This window comes from Meriones unguiculatus, chromosome 4 (genome assembly GCF_030254825.1).
Source record: "Meriones unguiculatus strain TT.TT164.6M chromosome 4, Bangor_MerUng_6.1, whole genome shotgun sequence".
Taxonomy (NCBI): Eukaryota; Metazoa; Chordata; class Mammalia; order Rodentia; family Muridae; genus Meriones; species Meriones unguiculatus.
This window is the reverse complement of record NC_083352.1, coordinates 106,019,707-106,037,506: the sequence shown is the minus strand read 5'-3', so window position 1 is coordinate 106,037,506 and position 17,800 is coordinate 106,019,707. Positions and strand designations below refer to the sequence as shown.

The window sequence follows — 17,800 nt, the reverse complement described above, 5'->3', positions numbered from 1 at the left end:
GGTGCTGTTTCTCACATTGGTGAAATGAGATATCCAGTTGAGCAGAGACATAGAAGGCCAGCCATGTCCTTCATGGGCTGTGTTGTCACTACTGGGGGGCGGGGAGAGACAGACAGACAGACAGACAGACAGACACTGTGTGTGTGATTTGTAGCTAAGGTTGCTTGGAACTCATAGCAGTTCTCTTGCCTCAGCCTCCCAAGTACTACAATTGCAAGAGTGCCCCACCACACCCACCTGAGCAGTGGCTATCATTAGATAAGTAAGGGCATCTCCTATACTGAGAACAACTTTTGTTAAAGTTGAAAGTTAGGTCTTTCTAGAATTACTGAGACCACTGCTAGGCTGAACATGTTCTAAGTAATACCTTTGATTTTTATAAATTTTATTACAATGACTATTGCCATAAGTTTGTTGGTTTTAGACATGGGTTAGGACAATGTTTTTGAACCCACAGGGTGTTCTGGGCAAGAGCTTCCTTGCAGAGGTATGCCATAGTCTGGGTCTCATACTCTACCCAGCTTTTCTTTGAAACTGGGTTTTGCTGTGCATCCCAGGCTGGCCTCAGACTTACAGAGATCCACATGCCTCTGCCTCCCCAGTGTTGTGATTAAAGATGTGTGCCATCATGAGCTTTCTTTATGTAGAAAATATAGAAGTAGCCAGATAATTGAATAAGTGCCAGGCATAGCTAGATGTTAGTGGGGCAATAACCTTAATTTAAACCTTTCTTTAATGAGATAAGTGAAACTTAGTGAGTAATTTAGATGTCTTGGCTCCCTGGCTGCCAGCCTACACTTCCTACTTTTCTTCACTCACCAGAGGAGTTTTAGTATAGTCTCTTTCCATGTTTTCTTTATCAGCTAGCTGTGCTCCACATGTTATTCAGCATCTTTTCAGACATAGCAGTAGCAATACGGATCCAGTTCATTCTTTCACACTGCTGTGCCCTAGTCCTTTAGAGGAATGTAACACATGTGTTACATGTGAGAATTCTGCCAAGCCTTAGCTCCTTTGTTTCCTGGGCTGTCCCTTCTGCCTAACACCCTGTGTTTTCTAGGTCGCTTCCTGAGTCTGCTGTCAGGCCTTTCCTAGCAACTTGGATCATTGAATTCTTAAGCTGGGCGAGAGCTGGCTGTCCTCCAGCTTTCCCACCTGTGGTGGGCCTGTGGGCAGGGGTTGTAAGGGGCTAGGAATCAAGTGAGACTTCAGTAGGGGGCTGGGCTCTACTTCTGCCAAGCTGGCCCTGGGTTGCTTTCGTGTTGCTGTCAGTGACAGCTCTGGATGTTGATTCCTCAGCTGCAATTGTGGGTGTGACGTTGCTTGGTAGCCACCTGTCTCATGAGAATGTTGGGGAGGGTACTTAGTTTAGAATACTTTGGTCTAAAATTCCTTTAGAACAGTTTTGTCTGTATGTGGGTTCTTTATGTGATTATTTCAAAATAAGAGCTGTAAGATTGGGCTTCAGCCCGTGCTGGTAAAAGCACACTGGTTGCAATGCTTTGGTGTTTTTTGTTTGTTTGTTTGGTTATTGGTTTTGTTTTTTTCAAGATAGGTTCTCTGTGTAGCCCCGGCTGTCCTGGAAGTCACTCTGTAGACCAGGCTGGTCTTGAATTCAGAGCTCTGCCTGCCTCTGCCTCCCCAGTGCTGGGACTAAAGACATGCGCCACCACTGCCCTGCTGCAGTTTGGCTTTGTTTCCAAAGCATCGAGTTAATGGGCAAGCTAGTATTCAGAGGACAGATAGATTTAGGAAAAACAGCTGGAGACTTCATGGTTGTTGAAGAGCCAATCTGCTCTGAACATGTTATTTGACCTCTTGACCCCCCTCTCTATGCTCCTCCACTTTTAATAGTGCTGTACTTGTAGCCCAGGCTGACCGCAGGCTCTTGATCATTTTGCCTCAGCCTTCCTTGAGCTATGATTACAGGCATATACAACCAAGCCTGCTCTTTCATTGCTTTTTAGAAGGAAGGAAACTTTTAAAAAGCTGAACAGTTCTGACAAGAGCATTTTTGACACAAACCCATTTGTGAGAACACACACACAAAAGGACTTGATATTTGGTCCTGCTAGTAGCACACTCAGCAACATAGAAAAGCTCACAGGAAGAAAAGCTCACATCGGCCTGTCATTCATCCAGCCCTCTTGCCCTGTTCTAGACCTGGATGTAATGATAAATGGGGCCAGTCCATGGAAATGGAAGCAGACGTGCAGAATGGGTCCTATAGGGAAGATGGTGAGGTTGAAGAACGGGCCATACTCAAAGGGACGCGTGGGAAAGAACCCAGCCTTCCAGTCCTCTGCCTGTTCCTCCTCTTCCAGCCGGGCTGAGCTGCTACACTGCTCCTGGAACTGTTCTAGGTGCTGACCACCAGTGTGCGCAAGAGGCAGAATCATGTGATTTGTGGTTTCCATTCTAGAAGACAAATGTGGGCATTGAAGTCAGGGAAGGCTGAAGGCAGGGGCTTGGTACTGGGTGGAAACAGGCTGTGGCAGAATAACTGTAAACAGCAGATTTGACTTCAGAAGGCCTGTATCTTCCAATTTTACTGTATTTTCCCATGTACAGAGTTGATTGTATTGAGACCTCAAGGACTGTTTTATTGTCCCAACAACATCTATCAAAAGTCTTCGCTTCTGCCCGAAGGCTCTCTGCAGGCTTGAAGTGAATGTGGTCACTTATTGTTTGGAGGGTCACAGAGAGGGAAGTGTTTGCAAGAGAGTAAACTGATGCAGCCTTTTCATGCAGACTCGAGATACAGCCAAGCTAATAATTTAAGCTTCTGTCTGGAAGGCTGGGACCTGGTAGCTTACATGTCAGCTTGGTATGTAACTTGTATGGCATCACATGCAGTGTGAATTTCAAAGGCTTGTAGCTACACCAATAGATAAATTACACAGGAAGGATGCATATTCATAAACTAGGGTCTCATGAGTGCTAGAGGAGCAAGAGAGGGATTTCTGTGCAAAACGGAGGGTCAGTGACCCCTTCCTCCCTGTGGGCCTGTTCCTGTGTACGCTTGCATTGGAGTCTGAGTACTCGTTGCAACGTGCCTGCAGCATGCCAAAGCACTCCTCTTTTCTACGTTTTTGTATTTTTATTTGCTTATTTATGAGTGGTGGCTCAGGAGAGATTGTGCAGAAAGGGGAGCCCCCAACAAAACAGGTGCCCATTGCTGTCTACTCCAGTGCTGGCTGTACTGCTGGGAACCTAGACCCACTGAAGTCCATTGTGTGCCCTGCGGTTTGCTGGCAGCTGACAGGTTCTCACTGCTGTTCATCCCTTCACTCTGTCAGCCCAGGACCTGGTTACCTTCTCTGCAGCTTTGCTCTTTATAGAATGCCACATTATGACTGTCACTTAGAAGATGGTTTCATCATGTTTTGTTGTTGTTGTTTGTGTGACTATTATCCCCATCTGCATGTTCCACAGTTTTTTGTATCCTGCTTCTGAAGGACTTTGTTTTGCCTCTGTAACGAACGTTGTTCTGGTGAGGCTGTTAAACCTCCATTTCTAGTGGGAGAGGATCAGGAAGAATGATACCCAGCTGGGCTGGGAGCACAGCTTAGAGCTAGAATACTTACCTAGCAAATGTGTGAGGCCCTCAGTTCAATTTCGAATAGAACAAAAAAGAAAAATACCTGGCTGTCTTTCAGAGTGGCCACATAGACTGTTCCCAGCCTCGTGGCCTCAAGTCCTCCCCACATTTGGTGCTCAGGGTTGTGCGCAGAAGCGAGTGGAGATGCCTCATTGTGTTTTCAACTTGCATTTCTAAGACTAAATGGTGATCATTATCCCATGAGCCCCTGCCCTCTCCTATCTTTGGTGAGATGTCTGCAGCTCTTTTGTCCAGTTTTAAACCAGGTGGTACATTTTCATACTGTTTTTTTAAGAGTTGTCCATATATTTGGCAGACGATTCTTTATCAGGTGCATCTTTCACAGATAACCCTCCTGGTCTGTAGCTACTGTCCTCCTGTTCTGTCAACAATGTTACTTTGGAGGGCAGATGTTTTTATTTATTTGATTTTTCAGTTCTGGGGATGGGATACAGGATTCCATGAGTGTCAGGCAGCCCTCTTCTACCAAGCCAGCCTTGCCCATAGGCTTTGAATTTTAATGAAGTCCAGCTCATCACTGATTTTTTTTTTCCCTGTGGATTCTATCTTGTTTGTTTTTCCTAAAAAGTCATCCAAACAATTTAGATTTTCTTCCATGTTACCTTCCAGGAATCTTACTTAGGATTTATTCACTTACTCATTGTGAAACAGGCCCTCACGATGTACCCTTGGCTGGCTTGTAACTTTCTGTGTGGACCAAGCTGGTGCTGAACTCAATCACAGTGATCTCCCTGCTTCTGCCTCCCGAGTGCTGGGATTGAAGATGTGTGTCATCATGCCTGGCTACATTTGACATTGTTAATGTTTACTTTGTAATAGAATTGAGTTGCTGTGTTAAAAATAAAATGTCGTTTTTTCCTCTTCCACCATGTAGTCTTATCACTCACTTACCAGGCAGAATCCTAAGACATTCCTGCGTCTACAGATGAGAAGGGCCCAGCTGAGTCCGAGTGCCTGGACTTTTCACTGTGGCCTCTATAGTTGCCTGCTGTGAACTCCTAAGTTGCTATCTTGTGAAGCTGGTCTTTAGGTTTCCTGACAGGAGGAGCTTTATATAAATGATGCTCTTTGTGGCAACAATCACCACAAAGTTTTCAGACCATGCAAAGGTTGGGGAAACACTTAGATATTACCTGGATATTTCTGGATTGGTAAACTCAATCCAGCCTTCTTGTCTCATTTTTATTTTGTTTAGGACAGGATCTCACTCTGTAGCCTGGAATTTGCTGGTGTGTGTTGTGTAGCTCAGGCTGACCTTGAACTCACAGTCTTCCTTTCTCAGCCTCTGGGATTGTATATGTGAGCCACCAGTGCCTGGCTTGATGTCACTGTCTCTGGAGAGATTTTTGGCACCTGGAACTGGACCTTCTCCCTTGAACTTCAAGATGGTGCTTCAATTCTGAGCTTGTGTTGTGATGGCCACACAAGAATCTTCCTCCGTGCCTACTCTTATGAACACACACATTTCTTCTGGCTCTGTGGTCTTTACTTTCTCAAATAGGTGGAATTCTGATCTTTCTTAAGAAATTTAAAGAAGACAGAGAGGCAAGCCCCAGGACCTGGGGAGGGTGCAGGTGGTTTATGACATGCTTTGCTGGATCTAATCTCTCCAAAAACAAGTGGAGGAATTTATATTCTGTTAGTTAATACTATTTTATGAGCATCTTTATAAAACTTAATAAATGATTGCAGGTGCACACAGCTGTAATGAGGGGAAGAAAGAACCCATTCAGCCTCTTACATAGAGAAGAGAATGTTAAAGCACGTTGGGATTTTACTCTAGGTTGGAGTTGTTTCTCTGTGAGTGTTCTTGCTGGAGATGTAAAATTTCTAATTTCACACAGACATCTGGATCAAGGGATAGATGACACAGATGAAAGTAATTAAAGGATGTGATATGTTTCCACTCTGGAGACAAATCATTTTTTTTTTCATCTCTTAAAAAAAACCTTAACTTTTGAAGATTTCATTTTTAAAATTGACTTTGTATTTTATAAGCAGTGTTTAAGTTCATTGGTGATAAATATGCATGTTTGTGGAATAAAATCCCATTTTTTACGTAATGCCTTAATGGAAATGGCAGTTTTATGAAATGAAAGTGACTAGGAAAAATCTGAATGATGCTCATAAGCCTTCACATCATTTTTATTGAGGTTTTTGTGTGTTCTAATTCATTAGTACAGGGGAAAGGAGAACACTAACATGGTTTATCTCCTGTAATTACTCAAATCGGATTTATTTTCAATAAAATTCTTAGAGTAAATTGCCCAGAGTGGGATGAGGAGGATTGGCTTGTTTTTACAAAATGCCTTGATTTTTACTCATGAGACTTTGCTGTTCTACCAGTGATGTCTGCGCTGCATATATTTTCCAGCATGGCTCCCTCCAGAGTTTTACAAATTAGTGCCCAGACCCAAGGCAGGGTGCTAAGGGAGAAATACAGCTTATTTTATCCCACTTACTGTTACCAATATTGCTTGTCTTTTAATAATTTAGATCATCTTTTATGTGATTCATGTAAATTGAAACACCATTTAGATTGCCACATAATAGGCTGACCTGGGGAAATTGCCACAGTGTTGTGCTCAGTGGATCCAGCTTATGTTTACAGAGTTGGTGAGGTCTACAGTTGGGCTCCCCTCCCCAGCTTTCTGAGAAGCAGAAGGGGAGACCCTAGAAACTAGGGTGGGCATAGTAAGTACTGTGCATGCCCCAGGGTGAGATATCTGTATGCTCTGATAGATGGTTTATGTATCTGATCTGACCATGTGTCAATGCTTAAGGCAAATCTCTTTAGAAAGCTTTGGGTTATGCTCAGACTGTCATTCTGTATGTTCGTGTTTTCTCTCTCTCTCTCTCTCTCTCTCTCTCTGACAGGGCTCATCTTTGTATCCCAGATTGGCTTAGAACTGTCCATGTACCAAAAGCTAACCTTCAACTTCTGATCCTCCTGCCTCCATCTTTGCAATGCTAGGTTAACAGGCATGACCCACTATGCCTGGCCCTTTCCCCATAGGCCTGTTGATGCTAGAAATGGCTCCTTCCAAGGGTGGCTCCTCCATCCCATTCCTATACCCCTGGCTACCTGAACACCTGCACTTGTAGAGTAAGGTTTCATGTATTTTTTGAAATACATGGGTTGCGAGTTGTACCCATACAGGCTTGTAGGGCTTACCACTTTCTCTGGCCCTAGAAAATCAGAGCTGTTTTTAGCTCTCCTTTTTATAGACTGTGCTTACTGAAGTGATCCCCACCTTAAGTAAAGGGGGATCAGCCTGTGTGCAGAGGACAGTGGACTAGGGTAAAATTCCAGAGAGCTGCTAGCCTGTAAGCCCCTGGACAGTCTCAGCACCAAGTGTCTCATTTCTTTCTGCAGGCCAAAACTTGTTGCCTTGTCAGCATCCAGCTGTCTCTTTCTGTGGCTAAAAAGCCTTTGGGCTACAGGTTAACTTTTCCATGCTTTCCCAGTGGGGGAGGGGGCGGTTTACAGTGGAGTCAGTTCTGGATATAGCTATATTCCAGATCCTTCAGGAAGTCCTCTTTCTTACTTCAGCTTGGTTCCTAGGGGATCAGAATCAGGGCTTTTTCTGGTAGGCAACTGGAGAAGTTCTCTTCAGGTGTTTAGGTCTCCAAGATGCTGTCCCAGAAGTAAGAAGAGCTTTTAGGTTAAACTATCCTCAAACAATAGGTGATGCAGTCATCTTGTTGCATGTACTGCCATGCATGCATACACTCCTTCATCCCCCGGTAGAGCCACAGGGTCAGTGGGGGAGGGACTAATAGAGCAGCAGGTACTGCCACTGAGTTGGCACCTACCCCAGGTTCTTGTGTGGAGGTGGCACTGGGCTTCCAGCTCACAGTTACTGTGTGGTTGGGGAAGATGAAAAGGGGCCTGAAGTTGCGTGAGTGTGGCTGGTGCCAGCTGTGTAAAGGGAGCCGAGTAGCTGTGTCAGGAGGTTGTGTTTTGCACAGTGAGATTGCAGACTGTTTGTCTGGGCGTCTTACAGATAAGATTGTGCATTAGCAAATGTGAAAACTGTCCTGTGCTTAGATTAGCCCCCTACTGTCCACATCTATCTTATTTGGACAGACCAGTGCTTTCTTGTAGCTGCACTGGCTGCAGTGTGCTAGATTTTGACTCAAGCCCCTTCCCTCAACCACCATTTGTGCTTAAGCTAAGCTTTTATTCAGTTGATCCTTCATACTTCAAGTACCTCAGAGGAGGCCAGCCCGAGGACCCATTTTTCTGGAAATGACCTGTGAGTAGTTTTTGTCTTGGTGCTTGTGTCTTGAGACCTTTACTGAGTCTAGACACAGTGCTGGGGACTGAGATGGACAAAGGATAGCCCTGCTTCATCAGCTGAAACTCACTGCGAGCATTTCAGAGCACACCTTCGAGTGTCTATTGGGTCTTTGATATGTGACAGGTGAGCCGGTAGATATCTTGGTAACCACGGAAACGCATTTCCCTTCCCTGCTTCTGTAACCGTGAAAGGTGGAGCTGAAAAGCCTGCCTTAGGAAACAATGATGTGGCACTCATGTTGAAAATAGGGAACCTGAAGTGCATCTAGGATGGCCATGGGGCTCAGAGGCTGGGTACACGCGCACGGACAGGTCCCCAGGTTTGCTCCATAGCAACACACACAGACGCAAACAGGTCCCCGGGTTTGCTCCATAGCAACACACACAGACGCAAACAGGTCCCCGGGTTTGCTCCATAGCAACACACACAGACGCAAACAGGTCCCCGGGTTTGCTCCATAGCAACACACACAGACGCAAACACACACATGCACACACACACACGACAAGAATAAAGGTCTGGCAGTTCACCTCTCCTCTCCCCAGTTGACACCCCATAAGCCTTGAGATCAGGTGTCCACTTCGTTGGTTGTAGGTTAGCCAATGAGAAGAAGTCCTGCAGGTATGTACCCTGTACAGCGCTACTAAGTCTAGATGGTTGCACAAGCTCCATATCAATGTGGTTGATATTAGTAACCTCAGGCACAGAGGAAAGTTTATTCACTTCCCTTTATACATCTTTCATTGTTTGGTTTGCTTTAAGAAGCATGTTTTACTTTTTTAATTAAAAAAATCTAATAAAGTAGGAAATGAATAAGTAATAGTAATAAACAGTAGCCTAGGGCCACAGAGCATTGCTCCAGGCTTCTCTGGAGCCTCAGTGCTTGGAGCTGCTAGCAGGCTCTGAACGAGGCCTGCTTCCTTATAGACATGCGGTTAGGGATTTTACTGTCTACACCATCCTACCCTCCCAGAGTCCACCTGCCACCTGCCACTCTGACACACTTTGCTCTTAATAGTCACTGGGGACCCATGCCTGATCCTTCACACTGTTTTTGCCAGATCCCACTGGGGGTCTGTGGAAGTGAATATTGACCACAACTAATTATTGTTGTATTTAGACTGCCCGGTTCTAGATCTTTTCACCATTCTCATAGATCTCCTTTCTTCCTGAGCTACATTCGTGGCTATAAGACAGCAGTCATGGCATAGTGTGAGGGAGATCTCAGCTCCTCCTGTCCCCATGTCTGTATCTCTCCTGCCAAGTCTCCTATACTTTCCTCACAGGACCCCAACCAGTTGTCTGTCTCTCCGCATAGGTCCCTTCACTGATGTCGTCACCACCAACCTAAAGCTTGGCAACCCAACAGACCGAAATGTATGTTTTAAAGTGAAGACCACAGCACCACGCAGGTACTGCGTACGACCCAACAGTGGGGTCATTGACGCCGGGGCCTCTCTCAATGTGTCTGGTAAGTCCTGTGTCTGGAGGTCATGGGTGGGTTCTGAGGCCCCAGAGCCATAGGGCCTTGTCAGAATGGGTATGTTCAGGGTAGTAAAGGCGTGTACAGACTTCTCTCCACCTTTCCCATCTCCCACTCTGGGTAAAGAGCTTAGTGCCTCATCACCTTTAGCTTTCCATAATTCATGTCTCTTTGTCTTGATTCTCGCAGTCTCTATACCTTAGTAGCCAGAGGAAAATTAAAGTGGTGACTTTAGATTTGACTGTAGAGCAGGCGCCTCTGTTCTTTTGGAATTAAATCTGCACCTTGACAAGTAGGAAGGGGCTGAATAAACAGTTTTACTTTGTAGGAGAATGCTAGATAGAGTTATTTTCTTTAAGCTAACTGATTTCTGACGTTGCTCATGTCATCTGGTGGTTGGAGATGCACTTGGTGCTTTGAAAGCTGAGCAGGTGGGGCTGCAGAGATGCACAGCAAGGCTGTGGGTCCTGTGTGTTCTGAAGCCCCCTTCTGCATGACACACGTGTATTTTCCAAAGCCCAGCTTCTCAGAAGAGGCTGATAAAGTACCCAGATTGAGAATTGCGTTTCAGAATTGAGGAGGTATGAGTGATATGTTAGAGTTTAAACGTATTTAGAGACTGGTGATCTTGCAGCTCATTAGAACTCATGGTGCTCAGAGTAGCTGTGGGGGAGTATGTGCCCTTTAGACACCGGTGACTCAGTGCCCCGCCTCGGCATCGGCAGAGGCCGCTTCTCCTTTGAAGTGAGTGCCTGTCTGGCCTTTTCCATGATAGATTTTGATTGTGATACATTTGGCTATTCACTTGACATCTGAAAGAAAATGATTCACCTCTTTGGAAAGATACAAGGTGTTTCATTATCTCAGACTCTGATTCCTCGCCTCCGTTGGTGTCTCTCATTATGGAGCACCCTCCCCAGCTCCCCCTGTGTGCTCCTCTCTGAGTCTGCAAGGCTTGGTCTGGACTCTTGAGTCAGATTTTTAGTCAGGAGCAGTTAGCTGGTAGCCAGCAGCGATAGAAGGGTTCCTACTGCTAGAGCCCACACACTCCCATCGTTTGTTTTGCACTGTCCAGGGTGCATTGTCATATATATTCTGTGTCCATCTTGAGTCATGGATCTGCTGCGTGACAGAGCCAGTGCTCTGTGACTGGCATGCTGGAAGAAGGGAGTGGTCAGGGTGTGATTTCCCACCGCCCTGTGTTTCTTAAATTTTTGCTGAGATTAAGGCAGCTGGATTCTTCTGTCCTGTTCCCCTTTGGTGTGATGCCAGAGGGTCATGTTGAGCTCTCTAAGCCCTGCTCTTTTCTTTAAGCCCCATCCCTCAAATTCCCTATCATTAACACATTTCAGAAAATTTGAGTTTATCAGCAGATGAAAATCACCAATTTTCAAAGGAAACAAGCATCCTGGTTTTCTGAACAAAATAATCTCCACAGGTGGTTGTATAGTGTAGGCGTATCTTCAAATTTCTAGATGATTATGTGACTTCTGTATTCTCGTGTGTATTTTTGTGTGGCTGTCCTGATTTCGTGAGTGTCCATGTGTGTGTATGTGTGTGCCTGTGTGTACATGTCTGTGTGTGTGTCTGAGAGTGTGCGTGTACATGTGCATGTGTGTGTCTTTCTCCTCTGTCAGGAATGTTCTGAGTGATCAGTGGCTCCTTGGCAAAGGCAGCTTTTTTGTTGTGTCTTCCCTCTGCAGCTCAGAAAATAAGGAGCCAGCATGGATGTGCTCCGTCCCTGTCACGTGCTCTCTGTCACACGTCAGTCAGCGTGGGTTAGAGGCAGAGGTTTCTCCTATGGTACATGCTGCTGCCTTACCAGGTTAGAGGGGCTGCCCAAGGAAGACTCTGAGATGGAATGTACCAGAGGGGGGAAGAGACAGGACAAACAGTTGGATTGAGAAACACGTTTGCAGCTTTCCCCTTCCGAGGCAGGATGGCACATGGGAAAAGTCTCTGTGGAGTCCCTGTCTGTGGGTGCTGGACTAGGAGGGGCCAGGAGCGTGGCACTGCCTATTCAGCCATAGGGACCTGGAGTATAGATGTCATATTTTAGATGTGCACATCTTGGGTTAGGACTTGGTGTTCTAGTCTAGGCCTGGTTCCTCAAGGAGTGCAGATATTAGGTGAGTTGGAGTCCCTGGAGAAGGCAGGTACACAGGTAGGACACTGTCCTCACTGTGCTTAAATCCTCTTGTTGCTTCTCACTGTCCATAGATGATGAGCTTTGAGGTTAGGAAAACTGAGTGAGAAGCCAGGTCTGTCCTTGAGCCTGCTGGCCACCTGTGCACATACCAATGTTGCCATAGTAAATAAACAGGCCAGCCAGACTCCAGTGGAGACAAGTTGTGTACTATTTTCATTACCTTAAAAAAGCAAAGGAATTCTATGCATTTTGACAAATGTGTGGCCCTCATGAATTCCTATAGAGCACACATGTTTCTGAGGAAATTTTTGCATGTATTTTACAAAATGGTGACCATCAAATGAACTTAAAATCTTATCAGTATGGTTTTGCTTATCACCCAGAGTGTCACAGAGTACCTGGAAAGGAAAGGACTAGTATGTCCTTTCATTTCTGAAGATTCTTGGGAGGTGCTATTAGACGAGGCTATAAATCATCCCTGTAAGGGAGTGAGAGGAGGAGGGTAAAGTGTGAGTGTTAGAGGGTGCTGGGAGTGGTGGGGATAGGGTAGGGCTGGGCTTTAAAGGCTTGTATCTTGAATCTTGGCGTTGACAGGAATAGGCAGTGACCTCCAGCCACACCCTGTGGTGCTCTGTTTGCCTTTCCAAAGAACCTGACATTCAGGGGGCCTTACATCATGCTTCAAAATCTCAGGCTCTGACCTATCGTGCTGTTTCCTGCAGAACACAACATATCTGTGTGCATGGAGTTCCTTTCTTTACCGTAGGCAGTCCAGCCACAGCTGGACAAAGGCATAGCCTAAGGGTTTTGTGCCACTGAAGTGTGACATGTAGACATTTCCAAGTAGAGGTGCTCCGGGCCTTCCCTTGTCGTTATCCTCTGGCTCTTGTGTCTCTAAACTGTCTGTTCCATGTAAGATACAGGGCAGCTGGCGGTTGCTCCAGGGTGCCAGGGTTCGGGTCCATGCTCCCAGTGAGCACCAGCCTTCCAGGCTGGGCCTGCATGTGGGATATGCACCTTGGCGGCACAGGCACATGGAGATGAGGCTGCAGGAGGGAAGTTGAGCACCCAGAGGTTGCTGACTCAGGGAGGGAAGGAGCTGCTTTCATAGCTTGGGGGGATGGTATTCTAATTTTACAGAATTAAGTATCTTTCAAACTGAATGGTAGGAAAATGTTTTTAAGGTATGTAATTTCTGAAGATGTCTTTGTGGAAGGCTGTTAATAGTGGCGGATCTTGTTTTTAATGCTGTGGTTTAGTAATGAGGGACTTTCCATTAATATTCCAAACCATGTTTGCCGGCACGTTCAGCAGGTGAAGTGGTAGAATTATGGGCCCATCAAAAATACTTAGGCTTCCTGTAATATGACATTAAGTTTAGTATTTGTATAACCTCTGTGAATTCTAATCCCTCAAAGTGGTGAGCACTTTCACTTGCAGTTCAGCTTTGCACATTGCCTGCCTGTGCCAAGTACATTATGCATGCAGAGTATCCATAGGGGTGTGGGCAGAGTCATTGAAGACACCAGTTTTTAGGTACATAATCACTTTACTCATTGTGCCCTGGAATTGAAGATGGTTTAAGACCAAACGTAGGTCTCCCAGTATCTGAATCTCTATTTTAAACTGGAATTCAGAGCAGGGAGGGCTATGTTGGTTTCTGACAGTCCCTTCAGAACTCTTTTAAATCATGTTTAACCCATAAAGTTCTTCTAGTAAAATGCTGAGGAAAGAACGAATATCAGCAGCTTATAGGATGGAGATGTTGGTCAATTAATGTAATTGGGTAGTATTGCAATTGATAATTAATTCATTTAAGATGGTGCTGGCTTGGGTGGATATTGCTGTTTACTGGTGTTGGACCAGCCAGCTGTGGGCTGCAGCATTCAGATGCTGAGCCTCAGGGTAGAAGTGTACCCTAACTTGCTGACAAAGAAGCCTGGTATGTGTCTTCCAGTGCAGAGGGGCTGCCATGGGGCCTTTGCCATCAACACCCTTCCTTGGATCCAATCCTTGCTTTGGGAAGCTCTGATAAGTGCAGCCTTTTAACTGGATGGTCTCCATGAGCCGTCCTCGCTGCTCCTGATAAGAGCAGCCTACACTGCTGCTTAAGATAAATCTCTAATCTTTTCACCAGATTAGATTATGGCTTAAAATATTTTACCAGCAGAAACTCATCTTAATTGTGCTACAGCCTTTCAGAGCTTGCTGTAGGCCGCAGGTTTCTTAGGAAGACTGTACCCTGCTTTTATGAATGTGACCAAGGGGCAGGATCCAGAAGACTGGTCAAGAGCTACTTAGCTGAAAGGTACTTTTTGGCTTCCAAGGTGAGCCAGAAATACATTGATGGTGGTATAGGGTGCACAGTTATACTGGGAGTCCCAAAGAGAGGCCAGGCTGTGTTCTGCTGTTAGTTACAGCAGGAAATCATATTAAGAAGGCCTTCATAATTAAGGGTGAGTGAACCTGGGTGTTTGGCCCATACAGCCTGTTGCATTCTCCCTTCTGTTGATCCTGAAGAGTGAGTGAGGTGTGCCCTGTGGCCTCTACATAAACAAATGGAGCAGACTACCAAGTGCTTGCTACCTGAGCCCAGCACTGGAGCCAGAGAGGCCCACAGAGGACACAGAGACAGGTCAGTAATGTTCTTATAATCAGGTGGAATTAATTATTTATTTGCTCGGCATTAGTAGTGGAGGCCCAAGAAAGTAGTTACAGTGGCCTCGGAAGGAAATAACGAAATTACTTATGGTGAGGGCTGGGATCAACTGCAATACCCACTCCTTTGTTTCAGGCTAGCAGTCCATCATTTGCAGCCATGCTGACCATCCTGAGCTGGTAAGAAGAAGCTTGTCTAAAAAGAGCAGTGGTGCAACATTGCTGCAAACACAGTTTGGTAGGTAGGTGGTGGTCTTCTGACATGTGAACTCTGAGAGGAGGAAGCAACCAGCAGGAAGGAGTGGGAAGAAGAGCGAAGCAGCCACTGGGGAGAGAGAGCAGAGAGGAGAGGCTGCTGGATCAGGGTGTAAGCTGTAGTGTGCTTTGAAGTTAGGAAGGGAGAGGGTGCATACTGCCAGCCAGTGGAAACATGCAAATGAGTACCTTAGGAAGTTCCACAAACACCCATTTTAACTAGGGAAAGCAGAGTGGCAGAAAGGTGCACATGGGGCCTGTAGACAGCGGCTACAGTGAGGGAGCTTCCCACAGCAGGAACAGGCATGGCACCTTCCAACCAAGCCTACTGCTTTCAGAAAAGAGTGCAGCCCTGTTCTCCAGGATCAGGTTTTCAGTGGGACCCCCATCCAGCAGACTCTGTTTAGTTGGCTCCTTTGCAGTTCTGGTACATGGCTGCCATCTTCTCTTCCAAGGGCATGCTGGGATGTGAGTATAGTGAGGAGCATCACAGGAATGAGGGTAGGTTTTAGGGATGATGGAGAATGTCACTAGGTGTAGGACACAGGGCTTGATGAACCCTTGCTGATTCAGAAACAGGTCTGTTGGCCTGGAAAGACCAGGGGTGTAAGGGACTGAGCTGAGTGTCTTCTGCTTGGGCTGCTGTTATAGGAAGTGCTGTGGGGGCTTGTAGGGTGTCTTCCTGGTCTGGAAGGGCTGCCTGGGCTAATTTTGGTGGAAAGGAAATGGGAAGAACCCCTGGTTGGGGGAAAGTGAGTGAGAGTTGGTTGTGCCTTGTCGAACATGCAGACGCTTCCAGGTCAGATTCTGACACTGGAGCAGATCTTCCTTATTTACCCTGTCTCACTGTGGCGCACATCAAAATAGTCTGTAGCCACCCAGCTCCCCAGAAGCAGCTTTCTTTTTCTAAGCCGGTGTGTATTTTCAGCTGCCTGGCTTCTTGTCTTTTGAAGGAAGTCTGGCCTGATCGGTCCCGTGCCCCATGACCCTGAAGGTTTCTCACAAGGGCCCCACTTCCATGTCTAATGCAGTGGGCTGTGTGTCCCGAGCACAGTGTGGGTGAGGGTGTGACTGGACGTAGGTCGTCTCCTGGTAACAGGCCTCTTTTAATGTTCTGTCAGCCGATGCATTCTGAGGGAGGATGGTTCACTTAGGGTTTTTATCATCCGTGTCTCTGGTATTCAAATGAAATAAGTTAAGTTAATGGGAAGCTCTTTTATAGCCTGTCATGGAAAAAAGTACATAATTTGTGCCACAATTTGCAATGAACTAGCGCTGACCAACATTTATTCCATCATGTTCTCATAAAGTCTCAGCTGAAACTGGGTTTGACATGAGATGGTGGCAGCTGAGGAACAGAAACCTGAAGGTCTGTGTGAAGCGGGGTATGGGTCCCGAGGTATACCAAGGGTCTGTAGAATGTCATACACAGAAAGGACAGCCAGTGGGAGGCAGGCAGCTGCTTCTCTGCTTGTTTCTGCAGCAGGGGAGGGATAAGTCCCCACCTTATTCCCAGGGCTTTCCAGAAGAGCACTCCAGAAACCCTACTTCCCATTCCTGGTCAGGGTTCTCCAGTCAGCCTTGAACAGGGCTGTGAACATGTGTATTGACTCAGAAGATAGAACCGGCAACCACCAGCCCTTGTTCTGTGTGCCTTGCCATCAGATGGTTCTCCACTGTGGATCTAGTGATAGCTGTTGGCAAAGCTGCAGTGGGCCTTCAAATGTATGCTTGCTCAGAGCAGCAAAGCACCTCGGGGCCCTCCACCCTCTATCTACAGTACTGGCTTCAAGCCTGCTCCTGTGGCTCTGGCATGGCCTTCATTAACTCTTTTCTCTTTAGATCATCTCAAGAAGGGCTCCCTATAGGCACTAGTTGGATTGATTCCCTCTGGAAAGGGCCAGGAAGGCAGTGTACGTGTTAGCCATGCTCCTATGTAGTCTCTGAACTTCTTGTGTTACTGACAGTTGAAGATCCCAAAGAGTGTGGGTCTTTGTGAGCTATAGTGATATTTACTATATTAGAAATTTTAAAATGACTAATTTCTTTAAAAATTAAAATCCATCAATTATATGTTAGTGATAATATTTATTATGAAAGTAGCTATTCTCAAGAAATTAAAAGGCTGGCATTGTTGACAGCTTCTGCAAATTTGACATCTTAATAGACTAATTCTCATGTCCGCTTCATTCAGCGTGTTGTGCTACTGTCTTGGTGGGTGTGTTACCCAGGCAGGAAGTTAATAGCATCTTTAGACAGCTCTGTGGCAGACAAGTAGCATTTTGTTGTTGTTGTTTTGTTTTGCTTCTTTTTTTTTTTTTTTTTTTTTTTTTAATTTCAGTGCTAGGGTTGACCTCGGCTTTGTACAGGCCACGTAGACCAGGCTGGCCTCAAATTGAGATCCACCTGCTTCTGCCTCCAGAGTGTTGGGATTAAAGGTATGGGCCATCACCTATAGGCAGATGGACACATAGAGTGGGAATGTGACTCTGAGTCAGAGGCAGGCTGGAGCCCCTCATAGCCTTTAGCTTCCCATTTAGGAGGTAGAAGCCTTTTATGTTGCAGGCTGTGGAGGGCAGGAATGGCATCCTTTGATGCGTTGAGAGCAGGAACTATGAAACAAACCTTTGGATTGAGTGTCTTTGTGAAGTAAGGAAAACTAAAAAACAGACCACAGAATAATAGCCTTCTCCCTCCCTCCAGCAGTACATGCCTCTTAGGAATCCAGAGGGGTAACAATAGTGCTGAAAAGCAGAGCCCAGTTTCTGGCACATGGAGACACTAGGCCCGCACTAGCTCTCTGAAGCTTCCTCTGCTCATGGATTTAGGTTTCAGGGAAGGACACTAGGGGTGAGGCTCATTAAAGCAGTGCAGTGAAGAGTGTGTTGCCAAGCAGCCTTCATGTAACAGGGTTTGGCCTGGGTCGTCTGGGAAACCGGTCCAAGGAAGCGAATCAGACTAGAAGACCCCCTCAGTATGGGGGGGGGGTGGCTCTGGAAGGGGGAGGGGCAGGAGTTGTGTTTTTTGCTGTGGGAAATCCAGCTTATAAGCTGTCTCCAGAATTCTATTGGCAAAATCATATTTCAAGCCTTACCTTGATGAGCTGCGTGGGAAATGGGGCGGAGAGAAACGAAAAATCATGCTGAAACGATTTGAGTTATTCTGTCTTTCTTCTCAAAAAGATCATTTGGCAATGTTTTCTTGAGAAAAATAGGCCTTTGGTGTTTCTCCCAGTTTATGTCTTCAGTAAGAACTATAAGACGGGTTAGGGAAGCTTTGTAGGAGCATGAGTAGTATTAACAGAAGTCAGGTACCCAGGTTCTAAACCC

General features: G+C 46.0%; 1 protein-coding gene across 1 annotated transcript in view; it reads left to right on the top strand.

The window, feature by feature from the left end:
• Vapb (VAMP associated protein B and C) overlaps window positions 1-17,800 on the top strand; it is a 41,392-nt gene that overhangs the window by 10,010 nt on the left and 13,582 nt on the right. Inside the window, exon 2 of the mRNA XM_021644411.2 lies at window positions 9,245-9,397. Within this exon, the coding sequence (XP_021500086.1) occupies window positions 9,245-9,397 (153 nt within the window). The remainder of the gene's footprint in view (window positions 1-9,244; window positions 9,398-17,800) is intronic.